The sequence below is a fragment of the Ranitomeya variabilis genome, chromosome 1 (assembly GCF_051348905.1).
Source record: "Ranitomeya variabilis isolate aRanVar5 chromosome 1, aRanVar5.hap1, whole genome shotgun sequence".
Lineage (NCBI taxonomy): Eukaryota > Metazoa > Chordata > Amphibia > Anura > Dendrobatidae > Ranitomeya > Ranitomeya variabilis.
Genome location: NC_135232.1, coordinates 71,136,051 through 71,162,674, shown reverse-complemented (window position 1 = coordinate 71,162,674; position 26,624 = coordinate 71,136,051). Strand labels below are relative to the sequence as shown.

The following is a 26,624-nucleotide window of genomic DNA, read 5'->3' as shown; positions in this document are numbered from 1 at the left end:
TTTATTAGAGGATTATTAAGACAATACATAAATGTACAAATAAATATATAAATAAAAACGATGCAATGGAAAAAATGAAAGGCAACACTAGTGCCACGTACAAAGTAACAAGCTACCCAGCAGAGAGAGGTTGGTATATCTTAGTCCCACAAAGGTATACAAAAGGTGCAATGATAAACTTATATAAGCCTTATATATTGGTGGTGACATAACCAACCAAACATTAAGTCAGAATTGTTCATGTAATAGCTTGCTGGTAATAATCAGGTGCGGGGAGAAACTGAGTGTGCAAATAGACTGGAGTATAAATAAATAAATAAGTAAAATACAATGCAATATCTAATACAAAAAGTAATGATGTGGCAAACAAGCCCTATCCCGCCAAACCATCCTCAGCACATCAGTGCACATATATAGGGAAAGTCCCGAAAGGGTATGAGGGAAAGACAGTATACTTACTAAATATTAGATGCACACACAGAATCCCCCTGCGGCCGTACGTGGACAGAGGAGCCCCGACGCGCGTTTCGCAAATGCTGCTTCCTCGGGGGGCGCCCCCCATGATGACAGGTAGAGATGAGACAATAAATTTGAGTTCAAATGAATTCTACCCAAATTTTAAAAAAAATCTGCATTTTCCAAAATGTGGATTTTTTGCAATTTGCTTCCATGCAGATTCATCTAAAATCTAAACTCACTTCAACACTCACCTCTCCAGAACCACCACTACTCACAGCCATGCCTCCAGTCCTCGTCACATTTTCATATCAGTGTTGGCAGTGGTTTAATCCCTGGGCCTTGGGCGAGGCTTCTGAGTTTGCTAAGCCTGGGAGAGTACTGCGCATGCTCCCGCAAGGGTTGAGGCCCACACTATGACATCACCTCGTGTGCCACGACTATTGTGGGCACATGCACAGAACCCTCTCGGGCCTAGCAAACTTGGAAGCCTTGACCTAGTGACTGAATCCCAGGGATGTCAATCCAAAGTGTGACAAAGGTGGACTGGTGGCGGAGCAGAGGGGTTGGAAAAGTGAGTGTTGAGGTGAGGATTAGGATTTTCATTATTTTTTACATATTATATTTATCATGAAGTCATGACATTCCAGACAGACAAAAACATCTCATGCAATACTGCTTTTGAATGGACCATGAAATGAATAGCGCTAGATTCTTTTGGCATATATCAGGCCCATTAAACCTTATGGATGCATTGAAGTTGTATTCATATTTTGTTTATGTCAGAATAATCCCCACCAATTGTATTTCGGATCCACTTGAGATAATTGTCTGTAAGTCGTGTGTAGACTCCTGGGAACTTTGATTTGCCACAATCTCTTGGTCCAAATGAGACAAGGCCGACATATTTTCCATCACAGATCAATGGACCGCCGGAGTCACCCTGGAACAGATCAGAGGACACATTCATTTCAAGTTATATCAGGGATGCGAGGGTACTTCTGTTTTAATTGACACCACTATGATGAGATTGTTGTCACGGTTTTCCACTTTTCAAAAAGTTGTCAGAGCTGGCAGGGACTGGTGTAAGAAAACAAAAAGGTGTTACATTTTTTGGCAAGTACAAATTGCCCAAAACAGTTTGTGACATCTTAAACCCCTTCCCGCCACCAATCTCCATTTTCTTGCTTTTGCGTTTTCTTCCCCTCTTTCCAGGGACCATAACTTTTTTACTTTTTTGTCTACATAGACATATGAGGGCTTGTTTTTTGCTGGCCAAGTTGTGCTTCGTAGTGACACCATTCATTGTACTATATAGTATACTGGAAAACAGAAAATAAATTCCAAGTGCGGTGAATTTGTGAAAAAACCCCACAATTCTGACATTGTTTTTTGGGAATTGTTTTTACAGCGTACATTGTGTGGTAAAAATAACTTTCGAATATTATTCTCTGCATCAGTAGAATTACGGCAATACCAAACTTGTCCAGTTTTTTATAATTTTAGAAGTGAAAAAAATTCAGAACTTTCAAAAATTAGCTTTTTGATTGTGTCGCAATTTTCAGAGACCCATAACGAATTAATTTTTCAGTGGACAGAACTCTGTTAAGGCTTATTTTTTTATAGGGCAAGATCAAATTTTTATTCATCCCAGTGATACAGTTTTCAGATAGATGTGACACTTTGATTTGTTATTACAGCTTTTTTTGTGGTATTGAAGTGGCCAAAACCCCCCACAATTTTTAGTGTTTTTAATTTTTTTCTGTTTAACCCCTTCACAACCAGAGGTATTTTCGTTTTTGCGTTTTCGTTTTTGGCTCCCCTTCTTCCCAGAGCAATAACTTATTTATTTTTTGTTGAATATGGCCAGGTGAGGGCTTATTTTTTGCAGGATGAGTTGTACTTTTGAACTACATTATTGGTTTTAATATATGTTGTACTAGAAACCAGGAAAAAAAATTCCAAATGTGGTGAAAATTGCAAAAAAAAGTGCAATTCTACAGTTGGTTTTTTCCATCCTTTTTTTCCTATCATGTTCATTAAATGCTAAAACTGACCTGCCATTATGTTTCTCCAGGTGATTACGAGTTCAAAGATACCAAACATGTATAGGTTCTTTTTTATTTAAGTGGTGAATAAAATTCCAAAGTTTGGTAAAAAAAATAAATGGCACCATATTCCAAGACCCATGTTTCCACTTTCTGTGATCTGGGTCTGGGTCAGGGCTTATCTTTTGTGCGCCAAGGTGATGTTTTTATTGATACCATTTTTTGATCTCCCATTATTGCATTTTATTGCAATGTAGCAGCAACCAAAAAAATGTAATTCTAACATTTTTTATTTGTTCTAGCTATGATGTTTAGCAATCGGGTTAATTATTTTTTTTATATTTAATCCGGCAATGACAACCTGCTTCAGACCTCTGGTTCTCATGCTGACTCATTGGTGACCCGCAACCATGTGATGGGGTCACCAAAGAGTGGGATTTAATATGCACTTCCGGTAATTGCGAGTTAAATGCCGCTGTCAGAAATTGACAGCGCCATTTAACTAGTTAACAGATGCGGGTGAATTGCGATTCTACCCGCAGCTGTTGCGGGCACTTGTCAGCTTTATAGATCAGCTGTCATGTGCCCAGAAAGGTGCGGGCTCAGCGCCGGAGCCCACACCAAACAGGAGGAGTCCGACATTGGCATACTATTACACCCAATGTCAGAAAGCGGTTATTGTGTTCTCCGGTCAGGTTAATTATCTTTATATTTTGATCGATTAGACTTTTCTGTAATTGGCGATACCACGTACTGTATGTAATCAACATATGTCCAAATGTACCTGGGGCACTTCACAATAATGCAACAACCAATCCCATATAAATGTATATACGAAAAAGAAGAGATCCTAACAATCAAAAATAAAATATTTTATTAGTCTCTATTAAAATCACATAAAAAGAAGCAAAATGCCGTTAGGGGACGCTAGGGCATACCACTAGGAGAGTGTAATTAAGGGGGGGATGAAAATACAATACAATAAAGGTGCCAAAAAATACCAAAATAAATAAAAAAATATACTAAATATCTCGTATGACCCAAAGAGAAATCAATAACACATATCAATAACCCATATTCAACCTCTATATAGAAGTATCAATAAATATATATTGGTATACGAATAATAGCCAGTATAATCCCTCAAGAAAAAGTTACACCTAGTGCATAAATAATAAGATATAGTCCGAATAGGGTTAAAATACTTTGTCTCTGAGCATGGTAATTCCAAAGCACATAAAGGATAAATGGAAGTAAATAGATTCATTCAATATCTCCATATAATATCCATTGGAGGTGCACTGTATAAACATGCCATCAATAGAACATTTTAGACAAGATAATTACCATAATTTTTGGACTATAAGACGCACTGGACCATCAGACGCACCTAGGCTTTAGAGGAGGAAATTAGGAAAGAAAAAAACCTGAAGCAAAAAATGTCATCAATTCTGTACTTAAGATCACCTATCCTGGTAAATATGGGCCCCTCATCCCTATCCTGGTATGCATGGCCCTCATCCCCATCCTGGTATGCATGGCCCCATCCTTATTCTGATATGCATGGCCCCATCTTCATTCTGGTATGATTGGCCCCATTTCAGTCCTGGTATGCATGGTCCCATTTTTATTCTGATATGATTGATTGGCCCCATCCCATTCCTGGTATGATTGATTGGCCCCATCCAGTTCCTGGTATGATTGATTGGCCCCATCCCCTTGCTGGTATGATTGACCCCATACCAGTCCTGGTATCCATGGCCCCATCAGAAAAGATTAAAAAACAAACCTTTACGCTTACCTTCCTCCGCAGGGACCTGCCATGCGCTGCTTACAAGCAGAGCACAGCTGCCGGAGTACTCACTGGGTGTTCATCAGAGATTGCGGTGAGTATCCATTCCCCTTCAGTAGCACACACTGTCAGCCGCCTGCTTCCTGCTGTTGCTGGCGGTCACGTGTGCCAATACTTAAGGGGAATAAATACTCTGAATATTAATTTCTCTTAAGTATTGGCATATGTGACCGCCGGCAGTAGGAAGCAGGCGGCTGACAGCGCGCGCTACTGAAGAGGAATGGATACTCACTGCAAGCTGTAATGAACACCTGATGAGTATTCTGACAGCTGTGCCTTGCTTGTGAGCAGCGCATGATGTCCCTGCCAATACATCATTGTGATGCCCCACAAACATACCCTATTAACATAGTAAGACCACAACCATTTTCAGGAAGACTTATTGCCCCTCTTTGGGTCTGCAAAATGAAGTTGCCCTACAGGAATGAACACAATAGCCATGGTCATATGGTCAGATTTTTGGTCTCATCAACAACTGTGCCACTCACTACATTTTCTCCCATTTCTGTTTACCTCATGTACATGTCCTATAGTATGTCCTGTTTTTGGCCTAAATATACACTGTGTTCCAAATAATTATGCACAAAGAGTTTAGGAGTGATAAGGTTAGAATTTTTTTGTTTGTCATTTAAACTCATTGATGGTGATGTGTGTCAGGGCTCTTTATATCACTGAAAGCAATTGCAGATACCTGTGCAAATTAGTTTGGCAGGTGTGTCCAAATAAAGGCAAGACTACTTAAGAAGGCTGTTCCACATTATTAAGCAGCCTACATTTTTTGCCAAAATGGGAAAGAAAAAAGATGTGTCGGCTGCTGAGAAGCAACAAATTGTGGAGTATTTAGGTCAAGGCATGACTACAATCAACATTGCCAAGACACTTCATCGTGATCATCGCACAATCAAGAAGTATGTAGCTGATTCCCAGCACACACGTGTGCGTGCTGATAAGGAAAAATTGAGGACTTTTTCCAACAGGCAATTGCGTAAGGTTAAAAGAGCAGCTGCAAAAATGCCTTCTCATAGCAGCAGACAAGTTTTTGAAGCTGCTGGTGCCTCCAACGTCCCCAGAACAACAAGATGCAGGGTCCTTCAGAGGTTTGCAGCTGTGCGTAAGCCATCCTGTCGACCACCTCTATCCACTGCACACAAGCAGAAAGGGCTCCAGTGGGCCAAACGATACATGAAGACTGACTTCCAAACTGTTTTGTTCACTGATGAGTGCCGTGCAACGCTCGATGGTCCAGATGGATGGAGTGGAGGATGGCTGGTTGATGGGCACCCCATGAAAACACGGCTAAGGCACCAACAAGGAGGAGGTGGAGTAATGTTTTGGGCTGGAATCATGGAGAGAGATTGTCGGCCCCTTTATGATCCCTGAAGTGGTAAAGATGAACTCCATAATCTATGTGGAGTTTCTAAATCAACACTTCCTGCCATGGTTCAAGAGGAAGAACCGTGCTTTCCGCAGCAAGATCATTTTCATGCATGATAATGCACCGTCTCATGCTGCAAAAAACACATCTGCATCTCTGGCTGCTATGGGCATAAAAGAGGACAAACTTATGGTGTGGCCACCATCTTCCCCTGACCTCAACCCCATTGAGAACTTCTGGAGCATCATCAAAAGGAGTGTCTATGATGGCGGGAGGCAGTTCACATCTAAGCAACAGCTCTGGGAGGGTATTCTGTCCACATGCAAAACAATTGAAGCAGAAACCATCCAAAAACTGACAAATTCAATGGACGAGAGAGTTCAGAAGCTTCTTTCGAACAAGGGGTCCTATGTGCAAATGTAACATCACCTAGAATAAAGTTTTCACTTAAAAACTGTTTGATTTCATTTTGTAATAAGCTGATGATGCTTATAACTTCACAATTGACCATTGTTTTGTTCAAAATAAAAAAAAAGGTTGAAAACTCTGCTGTGCATAATAATTTGGAACATGCATTTTGAGTGTTTATTTTTTTTTAAAGATACTGTTTTCATAGGCAGTTTGTTCCAAAACATTGCAATTATACTAGAATAGTAGATGACTGGAAAATAACAATGACTGCAATTCAGATAGGTAATTTAGAGAAAATATGAGGAAGTATTATTTGCATAATAATTTGGAACACAGTGTATAGTTAAAAAAAATCCAATTTAATGCAAATCAAAAGACTGCATGAGCTTGAGTAGGCTCATATTATCTCAGGTGTGGCCACTCCGCTTTCCTTATAATGTCATGCAGCTATCGCACATCACAGCTTACAACTAAAGGTACCTTCACACGAAGCGACGCTGCAGCGATAGCGACAACGATGCCGATCGCTGCAGCGTCGCTTTTTGATCGCTGGAGAGCTGTCACACAGACCGCTATCCAGCGACCAACGATGCCGAGGTCCCCGGGTAACCAGGGTAAACATCGGGTTACTAAGCGCAGGGCCGCGCTTTGTAACCCGATGTTTACCCTGGTTACCAGCGTAAAAGTAAAAAAAAAAAACAGTACATACTCACCTGCGTGTCCCCCAGTGTCTGCTTCCTGACACTGACTGAGCTCCGGGCCTAACAGCACAGCGGTGACGTCACCGCTGTGCTTTCACTTTCACTTTAGGGCCGGCGCTCAGTAAGTGTCAGGAAGCAGACGCTGGGGGACGCGCAGGTGAGTATGTACTGTTTGTTTTTTTTACTTTTACGCTGGTAACCAGGGTAAACATCGGGTTACTAAGCGCGGCCCTGCGCTTGGTAACCCGATGTTTACCCTGGTTACCAGTGTAAAACATCGCTGGTATCGTTGCTTTTGCTGTCAAACACAACGATACACGGCGATCGGACGACCAAATAAAGTTCTGAACTTTATTCAGCGACCAGCGACCTCACAGCAGGATCCTGATCGCTGCTGCGTGTCAAACTAAACGATATCATTAGCGAGGACGCTGCAACGTCACGGATCGCTAGCGATATCGTTACAAAGTCGTTTCGTGTGAAGGTACCTTTAGTTGTAGAAACAATTACTTTAAGCCACTGAATAAACATTACATATAGTGTGTGTCATGATATGTACTTTTGCCCTGTCCTGTATTTGAACAATGTGCCATTTGATGTATGTAACTGTTCTCTGGTTTCTGTTGGCTGTAATTTATGTATTTTCTTGGGAATTCACCTGTAACAAAATCTCTCCTTCCCCCAATACTTGCAGCCCTAAGCTATAATGTAATTAAGCTCTGTAAACACCACTAGTGCAGAATAGCCATTGTTCCTCACAGCAGGTGGCTAGTCAAATGTACATACTACGGAGCCGCCCAGTCTAGAATCTTCTGACGGACCCAAACATTGAATAGAAGGTGTGACCCCTAGCCCCCTTCATGGGCGGATCCCAGGAGCTCAGACAATCCATTCTTATTTTTGAGATCAGATGTGAGTTGATGCTGGAAGGAGAAGGAGTGGGGATTCTTAGCTGAGGCAAGACCCCACGTCCATCTGTGGAACAGGGCGAGACTTGAGCTGAGTACGTATCTCGTCGTTCGTGAGATTGTTTGGGATCCCTTGGACTCGTGTGGACTATTGCTTTGTTAGCGGGCACAAGGATTATCGGGAGGTGCCCCTGAACCTGTTCCGTGGACTAATTGTGGACTCTGTAGATCTACCTGCATGTGTTGTTCCAGCGTTCTTGATAATAAATCTGTGGAATCATCCCTTGGCCTGTTGTCCCTTCTTGCTCTGCCGTACACCCCGTCACAGTGTGTGACAGAACAGCAGGAAAAAACAGTTGTCATCTGTTTACTCACAGCCATGTATGTTGTTGGCACTTGGACAGAACTAGGGCTGTGCTTATGATAATACTTTGAAAAGTTATGCATACAGTCCTAAGAGACCCTTACATATTACACATGTGTTTTCAGGACTTTGTCATACTTGGGATTTGTGGTGAATTGATTTACTGCAAATCAAATATTGGGCAAAAATTTGAAAAATTTGGAGAATCTGAATGACAAAATACTCGTTCTTCTCTAATATTAAGCGTCTCCAGCACATAAACCCCAAGAACTTTCTGTTCACATGATGCCTTACATGTTCCACTCTTTGACTACTGCCATTGTCATAACATATCATGATAACATAATCAATGTCATATTCACTTTATCAGTCATGTTATGGCTGATCGGTATAAAGCGAAGCTTGGATTCTGCAGGCTTGTGAAATTTATGAAGTAATCAACACTGTTAGGCTTGAATATTTGCCATTCAATATGGATTATCAGCGATCAAGTTTATCCAGTTCAAGACCGGGCTATTTACCCTTGTTCTTGACCAGGCAAATTTTCAGGTTTATTTTTACATGTGGTTTCAAGAATTGTAACATTTACTCTCATTCAGATATTTTAGTAATTTTTCCATTTTACGTCATGATACATAGGGCTTCATTTTTATGTTGCTGTCATATATTCTTTTTATTTGCTGCTATCAGGCGATAGCAGTCAGAAAATAAGGGAAATAAGTTTGCCTTTTTACATATTTGAAATGGTTTTTGCAGTCTTTTTCTGACAGTGATGTGGATGGACAGTGGCATGTTTATTTATTTTTTTACATGCTATTTTATTTTATTTATTCATTTTCTTTTTTATTTATTTTACACATTGTGCCCCTTCAATGGTCATAAAAGATTTTGAGAGGTGGGGAGGGGGCATTTCAATATTTCAATTTTTTCATTTTTATCTTATTTCCCTTGTAACTGGGGTTGGTATAACAGCCCCAGTTACATGAGAAATGCAACTTCCTGGCAGAGCGGTCTGGGTCTCCTATGACTCAGCAGCACCTGCTCCCTCCCTATGCACAGTGCTGTGTATACAGTGACTGATAAGGCACAGATGGTAATAAACTGTCTGTCTCTTTTCTATGGGTTCTCTGGCTGTCTCTGACAGCTCCCGCAGCTACGAGATCACGTGTATCTGTCCTACCATACAATCATGTTTTGGAATATCACTGCAGGGTAGGAGTCTAAAAGCTTGGATGTTTAAAGTCTATGATCTTAGCAGAATCGGTTAAAGGGAGAATTACTATTTCATATTATTTTTATGGGAGTTGGATAATACTATTTTTAGAATTGCAGTATTAGTTAGTAGGTGCTGATTCAGTTTCTCGTCATCTAACAATATACACTGTGTGCAGAATTATTAGGCAAGTTTTATTTTAGAGGATTATTTTTATTATTGATCAACAACTATGTTGTCCATCAACCCAAAAGACTCATAAATATCAAAGCTTAATATTTTTGGAAGTTGGAGTGGGTTTTTTTAGATTTGGCTATCTTAGGAGGATATCTGTTTGTGCAGGTAACTATTACTGTGCAGAATTATTAGGCAACTTAATAAAAACCAAATATATTCCCATCTCATTTGTTTATTTTCACCAGGTAAACCGATATAACTGCACAAAATTTAGAAATAAACATTTCTGACATGCAAAAACAATACCCCAAAAAATTAGTGACCGATATAGCCACCTTTCTTTATGATGACACTCAGCAGCCTTCCATCCATAGATTCTGTCAGTTGCTTGATCTGTTTACGATCAACATTGCGTGCAGCAGCCACCACAGCCTCCCAGACACTGTTCCGAGAGGTGTACTGTTTTCCCACCCTGTAGATCTCACATTTTATGAGGGACCACAGGTTCTCTATGGGGTTCAGATCAGGTGGACAAGGGGGCCATGTCATTATTTTTTCTTCTTTGAGACCTTTACTGGCCAGCCATGCTGTGGAGTCGTTGTAGGCATGTAATGGAGCATTGTCCTGCATGAAAATCATGTTTTTCTTGAAGGATACTGACTTCTTCCTGTACCACTGCTTGAAGTTGTCTTCCAGAAACTGGCAGTAGGTCTGGGATTTGAGCTTCACTCTATCCTCAACCGGAAAAGGTCCCACAAGTTAATCTTTGATGATCCCAGCCCATACCAGTACCCCACCTCCACCTTGCTGGCTTCTGAGTCGGAGTGGAGCTCTCTGCCCTTTACTGATCCAGCTTCTGGCCCATCCTTCTGGCCCATCAAGAGTCACTCTCATTTCATCAGTCCATAAAACCTTTGAAAAGTTAGTCTTCAGATATTTCGTGGCCCAGTCTTGACGTTTTATCTTATGTTTCTTGTTCAAAGGTGGTAGTTTTTCAGCCTTCCTTGCCTTGGCCATGTCCCTGAATATCACACACCTTGTGCTTTTTGCTACTCCAGTAACGTTGCAGCTCTGAAATATGGCAAAACTGGTGGCAAATGGCTTCTTGACGCTTGATTTTCCTCAATTCATGGGCAGTTATTTTGCGCCTTGTTTGCCCAACACGCTTCTTGCGACCCTGTTGGCTATTTGCCATGAAACGCTTGATTGTTCAGTGATCACGCATCAAAAGTTTGGCAATTTCGAAACTGCTGCATCCCTCTGCAAGACATGTCACAATTTTGGACTTTTCAGAGCCCGTCAAATCACTCTTCTGACTCATTTTGCCAAAGGAAAGGAAGTTGCCAAATAATTAAGCGCACATTATATAGGGTTTTGATGTCATTAGACAACACCCCTCCTCATTACAGAGATGCACATCACCTGATTTACTTAATTGGTAGTTGGCTCTCAAGCCTGAACAGCTTGGAGTAGGACAACATGTATAAAAATTATCATGTGATCAAAATACAACTTGCCTAATAATTCTGCTCAACAGTGTAAAACAACACACTTACTCATGGCATTACTTACCGCACACGTGTCAGCTTTTCGATTCTTATTTGGGGCTCTTGCACACATCATGTTGTCGGTTATGGGTTGTTTCACTTTGCTGTATTGCTTCTTGCATTCTTTATTTTTAACAATTGCCAGATTAACTTCTCGAAGGACGTCTGATAGTGTCCTTTTCCTTAAATCAGTTTGTCCCCACCCGGCCACGCTGCAGATCTTCCCGGCTGTAATGGTTTCCTCCATTTTTGGTAACGGAAGAAGAGCAACAAACTTGTTCAGCTTTGCAGATTCATCCAGCTGTAAGGGAACAGATATACTGAATGCAGACAGACCATAAAAATATGGCTCCTGAGGGGTCTCAGTACTATGGTCAAGATTGGTGTTTGAAGTTACTTTAGAAAGTGTTCACTTAAATAAGTTTAAAAGTAATGTACAAAATCACATTGATAGTCTGTTAGGGTTGGCGGATGGCACTAAATATAAATTACGATGAAGTGCGATTGCAACGCGGGGTCCACCGTGCGGAGATGGAAACTGCAGCTAGTATTAACAATGGCGGATCAAGACAGTGAGTGCTAGTTAACTCGCACTGAATTAAATGTCACTCAGTGTATAGCACACGAGGCTGTGTCAATCGCACACAGCAAAAGAAAAGATGCTGTGCAGTAGAGCTGTGTCACTCGCACACAGTAACAGAGCAGGTATGGAGCTAAACACGAACTCTGTTAACTTCACAGGAGTAGGCTATCCTCACTGGGGCAAGGTAACAGGTAGTGGACACAAACACAGCATGTGCACGCACAAGAACTCCTCTCCGGAGGTGCCGGAATTCTAAAGGCTATAAGCCTGCCCTGAGCACAATGCAGGCAAGTCCACACTACTGTTAAGTTCCACACACTCACAAAACATAAATGATCTTAGCGTGCCAACGCGCACTCCAGGAAACTTTTTATACGTTCCTGTTTAAGTCCAGTCAGACAGGACCTTGTTGGTGGACCAATCCGGAGCTACGTCAACTGGGCAGCTGACGACTGACCACCAATGGGATGCTCAGTAGGGTGATTTCTGGACTTAGCCACTGTAACACCTGCTCACCGCTGCCTATTGCTAGTTACTATAGCTTTGGCTGGAGAGCCAGCAGTAACCAAGTGAACAGCACGAGTCTGGGCAAGACACTGAGACCGACGTCTTTGCTGAGCAGTATCCACTGTGGCTGAGGCAGAATGGGAGACCGCAGAGGCAGACAAGGCTTGGGATTTACCCTGTGCAGAGGGAGAATCCCAGCGTCTAACATAGTCTATTCTCAATGCATAATTGGTGGTGGTCCAATCTCTTGGTCTTCCACTGATCAACACTTGAATGGGGCATATCTGAAGTATCCAACACACTTGCATGTGAAAATTCACTGCTGTCATTCCATAAACACTGATCTCATTGGCACACCACGGCCCCTTTGTTCTCAAGGCCTTGTGAATCCTGGGTATTAGACCACACACACTCACACAATGTTGGACAATCCTGAGGGCATCAACACATTTATCTTGGAACCTGTCCTTTAATAAGTATAATACCTAAGCAAAAGTTACAAAAAAGAATACTGATCATAGCAATGCCATCCTGAAAAATATGTAAAAGAAAGACCTTTGACTTCAATGCAGCTGGCTTTCTCAACTCTCAGGATGATTAGCTTTTAAAATATGCCAATATATTGTTTAGGTTGCCTACTTACTTCCTGTCTACTTCACCAAATATGTACAGATGTGTTCATCTTTACTTTTCCACAAATTTTGAAAAGGTTTCAAATTTGTTATCATTAGTGTTGAGCATTCCGATACTGCAAATATCGGGTATCGGCCGATATTCGCTGTATCGGAATTCCGATACCGAGTTCCGATATTTTTGTGATATCGGAAATCGGAATCGGAAGTTCCTATAACTTCCCAGGCGTGTGCGGTGCGTATGGTTCCCAGGGTCTGGAGGAGAGGAGACTCTCCTTCAGGCCCTTGGATCCATATTCATGTAAAAAATAAAGAATAAAAATAAAAAATATGGATATACTCACCCCTCTGACGGACCCTGGACCTCAGCGGTGCAACCGGCAGCCTCCGTTACTAAGAATGCAGTGAGTGTAGGACCTGCGATGACGTCGTGGTCTTGTGATTGGTCACGTGACCGCTCATGTGACCGCTCACGTGACCGCGACCTCATCGAAGGTCCTTCACTCTCTGCATTCTTAGGAACGGAGGCAGACGCTTGCAGCGGTGACAGCCAGGGCTCGTCCGAGGGTGAGTATATCCATATTTTTTATTTTTATTCTTTATTTTTTACATGAATATGGATCCCAGGGCCTGAAGGAGAGTTTCCTCTCCTTCAGACCCTGGGAACCATCCAGGATCACTTCTGATATTTGTGTCCCATTGACTTGTATTGGTATCGGGTATCGGTATCGGCGATATCCGATATTTTTGGGATATCGGCCGATCCAATCCGATACCGATACATACAAATATCGGAAGGTATCGCTCAACACTAGTTATCATACTAATTAAATAAATTCTTATACCGATATGTATAACAAAAACAATGCCCTACACAGTATAACACAATTTATTTATTCATTTTGCTCAAAGCCGGTCATCTTCACCACACAAATTGGGATGACAGTAGAAATGCAGAGTCCAGAACTTCATAAGAATGCTATTTATTTGTATAAATGTAAAAATATATATATAAAAAGAGACATAAAAGGAAGGGTGTCCACAACAAGAGAAGGAGGTGTGCTACAGGCCATGCTTAATCATTGTAATGATTAAGGAATGCTTTCCGAAATGTGTTGGTTTGTTGCACCCCCGCCCACCACTAGGAAAGGGGCGCGACAGGCAAACACGTCTTGGGAAAAATTCCTTAATCATTGTCTCTTTTGATATATATTTTTAAAATTTGTACAAAAAAATATCATTTTTATGAAGCTCAGGACGCTCGACTTCTTCTGCCTTTCTGTATGACTCCTACGGTACTGCCGGTCTCTGTGCGTTAGACTTCTAACATGGGTGAGCTGACTCTTCTTTTATTCGTTGTTTCACACAAATTGGGATAGCTGGAGCTAAAAAGTAAGGAACAACTGCATATGAAGTTGTTCATGCTGCAGAGTAGACTACCTCTGCATACTAGATCTACATGCACGGACATGTCTAGGGTTCCTCCAGTCAAACTGCAAGAATTATCGCTGAATTACATGATATCATGCAAGTTACCGTATATAACAGTGAACATCCAAAAGTGCTTAGGCGAAAGATCCATTTGTATTAGAGGTGAACAAACTGATTAGAGGTGAATTGAATTCACCTGTCAGGCGATTGCAGCCCTGTTTTGGGTCCTCTGTGCAGCTTCCTCTGGCATCACGAGTGCGACCTCCTCTTTGGCTCTTCCAGCATCTACATTTGATGATGAGGCTTGCAGCACCGGGTAGGCTCAGGCATCACGATCTGTGTCACCTGAAGTGCCAATTAGACCTCTAATGATGTACTTCATGGCATTGTGAAGCACATTGGACATCAGAGTCTTACTCATTACTGGAAGGCTTGGCACTGTGTAAAGTTACCGAAAAAGCTGCAGAGTACATCTAGAGGAAGTTGCGTGAAAAACTAGGCAAGGGGCTGTGGTAACAAGACAGGTGAGTGATGAAGTAAGTATAATCACTAGTGTGCATCAAATATAATAGCATTCAATATGGAGGAAAGTAGGTTGACGTTTCTTTGGTGCACCCATAAACCAACATTGGCGTCATATAGATATTTCATTGGCCCATGAGATTGACCGCACTTTACTGTTCTGATTTTCTGGTTTCAGCCTTGATTTACATCCTTCATTTCATTTCCTTGTTTTGATTCTTACCTCTACAAGCTGAAGGTCATAGATCTGGAGATCCTTGTCATAACAAGGATACTTTATGCCTCGTTTAATTGTTAATTTCTGCTGCTGCTCTTGAGTATCTTTCAGCCTGTGTGCACCCAATATGGCATAAGAAGTAGAGTCACTGAAAAGAAAATTAAGCATATCACCTCAGTGAGAACAATTTCGTAGACTGTAAAGACTCGATTGATCGATAATCACTTTACATTTTTAAACTAAATGGAGTATCTGTATATTCTGTTTGAAACTAGATAGTGATCTAAGAAGTATCATTTCTCCTTGCAGAGAGTGACATGTTAAACATGTCGAGGTGGGAAGACTTAAAGCCGCAATGCTCCTCTGGGAAATATCTAAATTGTCTCTTCAGAGAGGAAAGGAACTAGAACTCTAGCACCACCTATTGGAAATAGCAATCCTAAAATTCAATGTCGACCCTAATTTATTTCTATTTTTTATTTTTAAATGTTTTTTCTCTATTTTCTGTACATGACTGCAAATTCAGCACGCTGTTCTGGCTCATCCTCATTGAGATGCTGCAGCAGCTGGATTTTGTAAGGGTTCCATTTGTGAGTAGCTAATATCCGCCGAAGGGATGCTCGACTGATGCCAGATCGGTGCGCTGAATTTGCAGAATGGGCAAAACAAAAATTGGAACACGACCCTAAGTTTACACAGAAGATTATGTTCAGTGATGAGGCAAACTTTTTTGGGTGGGCCATTTATATGGATACACCTAAATAACATGGGAATAGTGACAGTTTTCTTGCGTTCGGTGTCTTGCATTAAATTCTGCTGCAATGACCTGGGTACTGCGTTCACCAGACATCAACACACTTTCTACCCGCTCTTCACTTGTTAACCTCTGCGACATGTCAATGGCTGTAAGCAAAGAGAAACTTGTAAATAACTCATGAAAGAATAAAGTTATGTTAAAACCAAGCACACCATTGTTTTTCTTGTAAAATTCTCAATAAGTTTGATGTCACATGACCCTCTTCCCTTTGGATAAAATAAAGTTGGATCCAAACTGACCTACTTCAAAATAGCCGCCAAAGGTCACCACCCATCTCGAAAAGTTTTCCCCCTACCATATACTAATGTTCCACAAACAGGAAGTTGATATCACCAACCATTCCCTTTTTATTTAGGTGTATCCATATACATGGCCCACCCTGTAGATACTTTACTAAAAGAGTATAAATATTCAAAAAAAATGAAGCAAAAATTGTTAAAAAAATATTTTAAACTTAAAATTGTATTTATACAAAGGTCAAGACACCAATGCCAAGCTTACTTTAACTCTTCATCCTCTTCTATGAGTTATAATGGAGAGCCCCAGTAGCCAATCTGGCTTTACCACATTTAACAGTCAAGAAGGAGAAGGAAAGCACACTTTGTTCGGATCAACAAGGTAGGAGGGCTAATAACGTTTGAAATGCTGCTCACCTATGGAAGATGTGCAGCTGAGGCACATCACTAGTTAAAATGGATGAGAGCTCTGTTAGCTGATGGTCTACCTGCAAGATCCTGCCTGGGTCCAGATCCAAATAGCAGAAAAATTAGGTTTTCAGGTAGTACAAATATTTGTATTTGCCTGATGAAAGAGCAGATCCTGCCCCGTAACGCGTTGCAATACAATTTTTAAAATATTTTTTCAAAATAATTTTTGCCTTATTTTTGAACACTGATGTCAGTGGGCCGTGCTTCATGTGCTACCTGAAAACATAATTTCTCTGCCACATTGAAACAGGCAATTTTCACATTCCAGTCTGCTAAACCGGAATACTTCACAACTTTCACATGTCCTCTATTCCATAACCCAAAAGAGTTATTCAATACTTTTAATTCCCTCTTCCATCCAAGTTTGCCATCAATGGCCTTTCTCATTTGCCTCATACTTTAAAAACAAGATCGACCACAACTCATAAAGCGAAGTCCCATTGCTTCCGATAATGTGTGGTTTGAAGGACAATGCAGAGTCAAGGGCTTGTAACATACATAGTAACATAGTTAGCAAGGCCGAAAAAAAACATTTGTCCATCCAGTTCAGCCTATATTACGTCAGAATAAATCCCCAGATCTACGTCCTTCAAAAGAACCTAATAACTGTAAGATACAATATTGTTACGTTCCAGGAAGACATCAAAGGCCTCTCTTGAACCCCTCGACTGAGTTCGCCATCACCACCTCCTCAGGCAAGGAATTCCAGATTCTCACTGCCCTAGCAGTAAAGAATCCTCTTCTATGTTGGTGGAAAAACCTTCTCTCCACCAGACGCAGAGAATGCCCCCTTGTGATCGTCACATTCCTTGGTATAAACAGATCCTCGGAGAGATATTTGTATTGTCCCCTTATATACTTATACATGGTTATTAGATTGTCCCTCAGTCATCTTTTTTCTAGACAAAATAATACTAATTTTGCTAATCTCTCTGGGTATTGTAGTTCCCCTATCCCCTTTATTAATTTTGTTGCCGTCCTTTGTACTCACTCTAGTTTCATTATATCCTTCCTGAGCATTGGTGCCCAAAACTGACCACAGTACTCCATGTGCGGTCTAACCAGGGATTTGTACAGAGGCAGTATAATGTTCTCATCATGTGTATCCAGACCTCTTTTAATGCACCCCATGATCCTGTTTGCCTTGGCAGCTGCTGCCTGGCACTTGCTGCTCCAGGTAAGTTTATCTTTAACTAGGATCCCCAAATCCTTCTCCCTGTCAGATTTACCCAGTGGTTTTCCATTTAGTGTGTAATGGTGATATTGATTCCTTCTTCCCATGTGTATAATCTTACATTTATCATTGTTAAACCGCATCTGCCACCTCTCAGCGCAAGTTTCCTACTTATCCAAATCTATCTGTAGCAGAATACTATCTTCTCTTGTATTGACTGCTTTACATCGTTTTGTATCATCTGTAAACATCAATATTTTACTGTGTAAACCTTCTACAAGATCATTAATAAATATGTTGAAGAGAACAGGTCCCAACACGGACCCCTGCGGTACTCCACTGGTCGTGAAACGGGGAAAAGCATGATGTCATTTAATATGACAGATAAAGTATGTCTGGTATGGGGGTTGAGTGAGATGAAGGAAAGGTTATGAGTTCGGTTTTATCCGCATTGAGTTTAGAAAGTGTGATGAGGAAAAGGAGTATATGGCCGACAGGTTCTTCTGGGATTTTGGACATCAGAGAGGTAAGATCTAGGCCAGAGCGGTAGATTTGAATATTAATAGCATATAGGTGTTATCAGAACCAGAGATTACAACATCCCTTCTCCATTTTAGCAGTGGGGTACCACAGGGGTCAGTATTGGGCCCTCTTCTTTTTAACATATTTATTAATGACCTTGTAGGGGGCATTCAGAGTAGAATTTCAATATTTGCAGATGACACTAAACTCTGCAGGGTAATCCATACAGGGGAGGACAATTTTATATTACATGATGATTTATGTAAACTAGAAGCTTGGGCTGATAAATGGCAAATGAGCTTTAATGGGGATAAATGTAAGGTCATGCACTTGGGTAGAAGTAATAAGATGTATAACTATGTGCTTAATTCTAAAACTCTGGGCAAAACCGTCAATGAAAAAGACCTGGGGGTATGGGTGGATGACAAACTTATATTCAGTGGCCAGTGTCAGGCAGCTGCTACAAAGGCAAATAAAATAATGGGATGCATTAAAAGAGGCATAGATGCTCATGAGGAGAACATAATTTTACCTCTATACAAGTCACTAGTTCGAACACACTTAGAATACTGTGCACAGTTCTGGTCTCCGATGTATAAGAAAGACATAGCTGAACTGGAGCGGGTGCAGAGAAGAGCGACCAAGGTTATTAGAGGACTGGGGGGTCTGCAATACCAAGATAGGTTATTACACTTGGGGCTATTTAGTTTGGAAAAACGAAGACTAAGGGGTCATCTTATTTTAATGTATAAATATATGAGGGGACAGTACAAAGACCTTTCTGATGATCTTTTTAATCATAGACCGGTGACAGGGACAAGGGGGCATCCTCTACTTCTGGAGGAAAGAAGGTTTAAGCATAATAACAGACGCGGATTCTTTACTGTAAGAGCAGTGAGACTATGGAACTCTCTGCCATATGATGTTGTAATGAGTGATTCATTACTTAAATTTAAGAGGGGACTGGATACCTTTCTGGAAAAGTATAATGTTACAGGGTATATACACTAGATTCCTTGATAGGGCGTTGATCCAGGGAACTAGTCTGATTGCTGTATGTGGAGTCGGGAAGGAATGTTTTTCCCCAAGGTGGAGCTTACTCTTTGCCACATGGTTTTTTTTCCCCTTCCTCTGGATCAACATGTTAGGGCATGTTAGGTTAGGCTATTGTTATGATCCTTAGTGGCTTAGGATCACAAATCTGACCAGCTAAGTAGACGAACATAGGACGAGCTCTGGGGATGTGGTAACTGGACTGACCGCAATCCTGATCCTATCCAACACACACTAAAGGTAGCCGTGGAACGTGCCTAGAAAAATCCTAGACGTCTCTTCACAGCCTGAGAAACTATCTACCCCTAGAGGGAGAGCAAAGACCTCACTTGCCTCAGAGAAATAACCCCAAAGATATAGAAAGCCCCCCACAAACAATAACGGTGAGGTAAGGGGAAAATACAAACGTAGAAATGAAACAGGTTTAGCAAAATGAGGCCCGCTAACACTAGATAGCAGAAGATAGCAAGGAAGCTGTGCGGTCAGTACAAAACCCTATACAAAAATATCCACACAGAGAATGCAAGAACCCCCACACCAACTAACGATGTGAGGGGAGAAACTCTGAGCCCCAGAGCTACCAGCAAGCGAGGAAATCACATATTAGCAAGCTGGACAGAACTCATCATATTCGAAGAAACATATTGAACACTGATGAGCGGAAAATGAACAAACAAAAACTTAGCTTCTCTTGGAGAGACTGGTAACGAATGAAGTCAGGAAAGATCAGAATAGCACTGAATACATTGACAGCAGGCAACAAATGAAGGTCCAGGTGAGTTAAATAGGAAACCTAACTAGCAGGTGACGAGGCAGCTGATCCCAGCCACAGACCCGCAGAAAGACAAAAGAGCCACCAGAGGGAGCCCAAAGATACAACTCACACAATACCACTTGTGACCACAAGAGGGAGCCCGAGAACAGAGTTCACAACAGGCTATGGGTTGAACTAGATGGACTTAAAGTCTTCCTTCAACCTTAATAACTATGTAACTGTGTAATTTTATATTGCCTCTTTTATACCAACACAAGAACTCTTTGTATTTTTCAAATATTTCGCATTAATCTTGTATTTTTTCCTGCTGTCATTTTGACTATGGGGCAAGTTGTCCTTTTTGTCTTTTTGAGACATGGACTGGTCATTCTACACTGGAAAACAAAATTGCTCTAAAAAGTTTCAGGACTTTGCCCGTTTCTAATCTTCATCACAAGAATCTCTTTCAAAAGTGTTAGTCATGAATCAAGCATCTCATCTCTTAGAGACAAGGAGATGAATGTGTGTTTTTACTCTGTGATTTCTTTTTGCCATTTTCTCCATGAAGTTTATATTAAGGTTTTGTATTATCTTTTTGGATAAATAGTTCCTTGTCTATAATTGTTCTTTTGATCTATTTTGTCGTTAATGTAGTTTCGCATCACTGGCAAGCCATCCATTATTAGGTTGTGTCCACCCTTCCTTATTATTAGTGTGATATTGAAAAATATAAAAAATATCATCTTGGAAGAAGATCTATATTTAGCTTATTAAAATAGGAGGCTTAATAATAGTCTCACCCCTCTATTTCTTTCTAATGCGCTAATAGGGCTTCATACTGGAAGGTTCCCTAGGAATGTTTAGTGATAGCAATAAACCTCAGAAATAGAACATTGGAGAATATATTTTTATAACTATTAGTAATAATATCAGTATTTAGTACAATTAGGTCGGCTAACAACAAGGTAAGGTTTTAATACTAGAGACAGAATAAAACTGTCCCGACTGGGTTCACCTTGTCGCGGTGGGATGGCTTTTATGCTTTTTGATCAAAATGTTAACAAAGTTGTATGCAAGAAAAAATTCCAGTATGCGCCATGGTGTGCAAAATTAAAACATGACTTTTAATTATTAACATTAAAAATATAAACGTAGACCTGTGTTCTATTTCTATCTCCCCTTCTCCCCTGTTTTCCCTCTCCTCCTCCTCCATTTTTGTCTCTTGATTTTATCAATATGACTTGTTCTTATATTTTTTATCTTAATAATTAAAAGTCATGTTTTCATTTTGCACACCATTGCGGATGCTGGAATTTTTTTCCCATATTGCTCTTTGCCCAGTTGCTGGTCTGGAGTCCGCGCACGGCATTTTGTTGACGGAGGCACATCTTTTTCACACTCTGTGAGCTGAATATTCCCTTATCCTTTTCCCTTTTTGTGTTCAGTGTTAACTAAGTACCCTATGTCATTTACATGTACTGTTACTATTTACTTATTTACATATTTTAGGGTGTATACTCATTTTGACTTTTTTCTTGGGTTTGATTACTCTAGGGTGTATATACTTACACAAAACAATGAGCGGCAGTTAAAATCCAGTTTTGTTTAATTAATGCCCCTCCACATGGTTTTTTAGGGTTCAGAAGAGCCATGTATGGTCTGGAGTGTGGAGCGGCCTCATTTCCTCCAATAATATCCATGCCGACATCTGTGGATAAGGATGAATATTGGAATGACTAAATGAACACCATATTGTGTAGCAGGTTGCAAGAAGAATCCTCTATTCCACAGACAAGAATTACTGTCTTGAAACTTAATGTTCCTCACATCATATTGGTACTTTAGGCAGCCTCTCCCACTCTTCAGAACACAAAGACCCCAGTCCCTGGTGGTTGCCACTCACTAAATGGCTCTACCCTTTTGAAAATACATGGAAGTCTTAGGCGCAAAGGGTACCTACACAACTTAGCTAACTGTCTGATGAAATCCTTATACACAAGGTCATTTGGCTCAGCTGACCACTCGTGTAAAGTTGAGCGAATTTTTTCAGATTTGGGTAAAAACTACTAGCAGACACCTCTGGTTATCTCCTATTAAAAGGATAGGATGCTGAAATTCAACAAGCCAAATCCTTCTCTCCTCCGACTTTATCTATTAGGGAAGATTAAGTAATAATAATAATCTTTATTTTTATATAGCGCTAACATATTCCGCAGCGCTTTACAGTTTTGCACACATTATCATCACTGTCCCCTATGGGGCTCACAATCTAAATTCCCTATCAGTATGTCTTTGGAATGTGGGAGGAAACCGAACCCGGAGGAAACCCACGCAAACACGGAGAGAACATACAAACTCTTTGCAGATGTTGTCCTTAGTGGGGCTTGAACCCAGGACTTCAGCACTGCAAAGCTGCTGCGCCACCGTGCTGCCCATGTAGGCCTAGATGAATGTTAGATATCATCTAGTCCCTCCAATATTGTCATGTTTGGATGACTTTTATCTAGTGTGTTTGGAGGCATAAGAGATATTCACACAAACTCATCAGTATCCAGAACTTGTACTCCAATCCCAGTTGGCATTGCTGCTAGTAAGGATTTCCTCTACTAAACCCTAAAAATCTGACTTTTATGTTATTTGGATGGTCAACAAAAGGCCTTACATCCATTTTTGAGAAGGATATGGGCATCAAAGTTCAAGCAGAATACAACACCTTTTGATCATGGAACAATGGAACTAATGAAGCCTTAGTTATATTACAATAAGTAATATATAATATATGGAACATATTATGAAAACATTTTAAGAATAACCCACCAGGAATATAACCTTTAATCCCTTATCTGAACAAAACAAAAATAACTAAAATCATTAACACTTTATCACTATAGTCAACCTACATCAATGTTTCCTGTCAAAAATCCTTAATGAATTACTACAGCTTTTCTTATAAATAATGTCTTGAAGGCGGCACCTAACTGACACAGATTTAGCAATCCAGAGGCACCAGAATTCTGGCTTAACAAATTTTTGGTGCTTAATGACTGGTTGGGCAATCACATATAGACATACAGTATATTCCAGAAACATCTTCCAACAGAGTACTGCAAAAGCATGTTTTTTTTCTAAACCTAATAATCTGGAGTCACACATATAGTGATAAGTGGAGTCCAGGAAAAAGGTAGGGAAGGATACATCTGTACATACCGGTACATAAACCTATAAACACACATGTATATTCATATGTGTTAGGGCTGGCGGAATGCACAGAGTATATTTAGATATAATTATTGGTGCGTTCACAGCCCGGGGTCCACCGTGCAGGAGACGAACCTGCTGCTAGTAAATAGCGGCACAATATGGCGGTGTAAGCGAACTCTGTTACTTCACAGAGTCGCACAGAAGGGAAAACACTGTGCCCTGTTAACGTCACAGGTGAACACAGCTGCCTAACAAAGCAAAAGCAATCAGTGGTCAGGGAGTAGCAAGCATACAAACACCTCTCCGGTGGAGCCGGAATTCTAATGGCTTTACACCAGCCCTGAATTCACCATATAAAACTCCTCTCCGGAGGTGCCGGTATTCTAGTGGCTTATTTCAGCCAGACCCTGACCACAAGCAGACAAGACCACTGAATAGCAAAAGCTCATGACATAAGCTGATCCTAGCGCATGGCCGTGCTGCCATGCAAACCTTTTATAACTGCAGCAACGTCAAGACCTTCCTAGAGGATCAATGGGAGCTGCCACAGTACCTGAGCAACTTCAGGACCTTCCTAGAGGACCAATGGGAGCTGCTGCAGTACCTGAGCATGTGACCCCTGACCTCCAATGAGAAGTCTTACCTTGGGCATGCTCAGAAGGGAAAAAGCAGGACTTAGTCCCAGAGACATCTGCTCGCCGCTGACCAGTACTGGCTACAATGGCTGAGCCTGGAAAGGCAGCAGTAACCATCCGCACAGTATCAGGCTGAGTTAGAGGCTGAGACCAACGTCTCCGCTGAGCAGGCTCCTCTGCAGCTGGAGAAGAATGGGAGACCGCAGCGGAGATGGTTTGAGACTCCCCCTGTACAGAGGCGGGAACTCGACCTCCAACAGTATGTAACTTTTAACCCTGGCCATCCAGCTCCAACTATGAATGTAGATGGTGAAGTTACAGTACTTTGAATATTTGACCATTTAAAATGTCTATAAACTAGTGTAGCATTGTGTAGTAGTATAGGTATTATGTAATAGTATAGCATAATATTGTACTGTGGAGTAATATAATATTTAGAGATGAGCGAATTTGGGGAAATTCAAATCTGCCAAATTTGCTTGAATTTGGCCAGGAAATAAAGTTTGCATCTCATTTATTTGATGCAAATCGACCGTTCCCTGATTGTTGTTATTAAGTAAGCTGTTTTTTATGTTTGGAGGTCTCTGGATTTGAAAGCAATATAAGCAAACTGGCCGGATAGGGGTTAAAAAAATGTAATACTTCTCAACATGTTATGACGTCACTCATCCTTAGAGGATGAACGGAGGACTGATGGGATGCTGCAGAAGCAGGAAAAGGTAAGGTGTGAGATGAGTGTCATATTTATGTTGTTTTTTTGTTTTGTTTTGGTTGTTTTTAAAATAATTTCTGGCCCATATAAAGCGTGCAAAATGCAGCCCACTGTCAGCCATTTTATACGATTCGTGCAAATTGAATCCCCAAAAATTCAAAATGGCTAGAATTTACGAATTTTTGAAAATTCAAAATATTTTGATTCATTTAGGATCAATGGACTCATTAATACTATTGCTGGTATTGTGTATTGTGTAGTAGTAATATTATATTGTATAGTAGTATTGTATTGTGTAGTGCTAGTATAGTATTATATAATAGTGTGTAGTTGTCTGATATTGTTTAATGGTATAGTAGTGGTAGTAGCGTAATTATGGTGGGGAGGAAGGAGAGGAAGGTATGGAAGCTTACCCCGCTGTGAATCGCTGGATCAAAAGTTCAGCTGGAGTTCATCCTGAGGGTGCCGCGGGTCTTCATCACATACAAGTAGTGGAAGAAAAGGGAGTAAGTCGGCACATCCATCCAAGATATAATTAAAATCTGACTTTATTGAAAAATAGATGAAACCTCAGGAGACCTGAGTGTGTACAACATCTTTATTCATGAGAGAACGGAGTCAGATATTATTTATATCCTGGATGCTTGTGCCGACATACTCCCTTTTCTTCCACTAGTGCTATTAGCATATTAATGAGAAGTAGTAATTTAGTATTGTGTAGTAGTAGTATAGTAGTGTGTAGTAGCACTCCAAAGACATACTAATAGGCAAGTTTGATTATTAGCTCCGATGGGGACAGTGAGGATAAGGTCGATAAAGTGCTGTGTTATTACAGTAATGGTGCTATATACAGTAAATGAACATTAAAAGAATAGTAATTTCATTTTGTGTAATAGTAGTGTAGGACGGAGTGATGGTAATCTAGTAAGGTGATATAATATAGTAGTGTGTAACAGTATATTATTGTGTAATTAGTTACCGTATATAATAGTGCAGTAGTATACCATTCTGTAGTAGTAATATAGCATTGGACAATAGTAGTGTTACAGTAATGTTTGGTGGCATGCACATGCAATTATTTCCATTAAACTATTTAATATTTACTTACGTCCATTGAGGTGAAGCAGGGGTAACACAAGTAGCATTAGAAGATGCTCCATTCTCAGTGTCTCCTCATATATGCTGTCATATATATTCTGTATCTTTGTCATGTGGTTTGACTTCTGAGAAATATTTATATATTGTGGTTTGTGAGTCAAAATGTTATTAGTAATGTTGCCTTCAAGGGAAATAAAAGCTTGAAGTGATGCAGTCTCATACTTCACAAGGATTCAGTCATGTTTCCTACATTTAGTATAATAGGAGATGTTTCCACTGATGGACTATACAGACTTATATTATGTTTTGGGTTATGGGCAAGAAATGCTACTGTTCTAGTGATTTAATCAGGTAATTTACTTGGTTCTGCCACTGTTTAAATTTACTTTACGTGGTTCTTATGTATTTAAGTAATTAAATTTGTTCTGGTATCATACTTATTGACTCTGGTTCCAAAATTATCAACTAATCTTGGTTTTGGCACTGTATCTATGTACTGTGCTTAGTTCTAGGGGTGTATTTATGAAAAGTAACACTAATAATGTTAGAGTTTGAATTAATTTTTATGTCTTTTTGTTACTTTTTTATTGTTTTGTTCAGTGGACCACTGTGACCAGAGTTTAACGGTGACTTGTCAGTGCTCATCTGGCAGCTATAAAAATGAATACTATGGGCAGAGTTAACAGAAGCCACTTTATTTATAAGAACCAAGGTTTGCCCTGGACTTCACATTTTAACACCTGTAGAGGGATCTGGACTTACACAGGGGCTAAGAAGGACATGAAGACACATGACTAGAGATAGGCGAACCCAAACAGTATAGTTTGGCGTCCGTACCGAACACCAACTGTTCGGGCATGGACACCGAACACGGACTTCACCAGGAAGTCCGTGTTACTGTTCATATTCAGCTGTCGAACACTGAGTGTTTGGAAAATACTGCTTCTGATCTGCGGTAAAACCATCACCGCTGGTCAGACAGCTACAGTTCCCACACTGTCTTTTGA

The 26,624-nt window shown here is 40.6% G+C and overlaps 1 protein-coding gene across 1 annotated transcript; it reads right to left on the bottom strand.

Annotated features, from left to right (window-relative positions):
* Window positions 1–877: 877 nt before the first annotated feature.
* On the bottom strand, window positions 878–25,679 carry LOC143793725 (granzyme A-like). The gene is made up of 5 exons (XM_077280743.1): window positions 25,628–25,679; window positions 21,541–21,679; window positions 14,951–15,092; window positions 11,078–11,353; window positions 878–1,399 (listed from the first exon to the last, which is right to left on the bottom strand). The coding sequence occupies exons 1-5, from the start codon at window positions 25,677–25,679 to the stop codon at window positions 1,223–1,225; spliced, it is 786 nt and encodes a 261-aa protein (XP_077136858.1). The 3' UTR covers window positions 878–1,222.
* Window positions 25,680–26,624: the final 945 nt, after the last annotated feature.

What these genes read in the sequence shown, in the direction of transcription:
- LOC143793725 (XM_077280743.1), bottom strand. Translation starts at nt 25,679, where the DNA reads ATGGAGCATCTTCTAATGCTACTTGTGTTACCCCTGCTTCACCTCAAT. An exon ending in CCTGCTTCACCTCAATGGAC is followed by an intron (nt 21,680 to 25,627) that starts GTAAGTAAATAT and finishes CCTTATCCACAG; the next exon opens with ATGTCGGCATGGATATTATT. An exon ending in GAAAAGCTGACACGTGTGCG is followed by an intron (nt 1,400 to 11,077) that starts GTAAGTAATGCC and finishes GATCTGTTCCAG; the next exon opens with GGTGACTCCGGCGGTCCATT.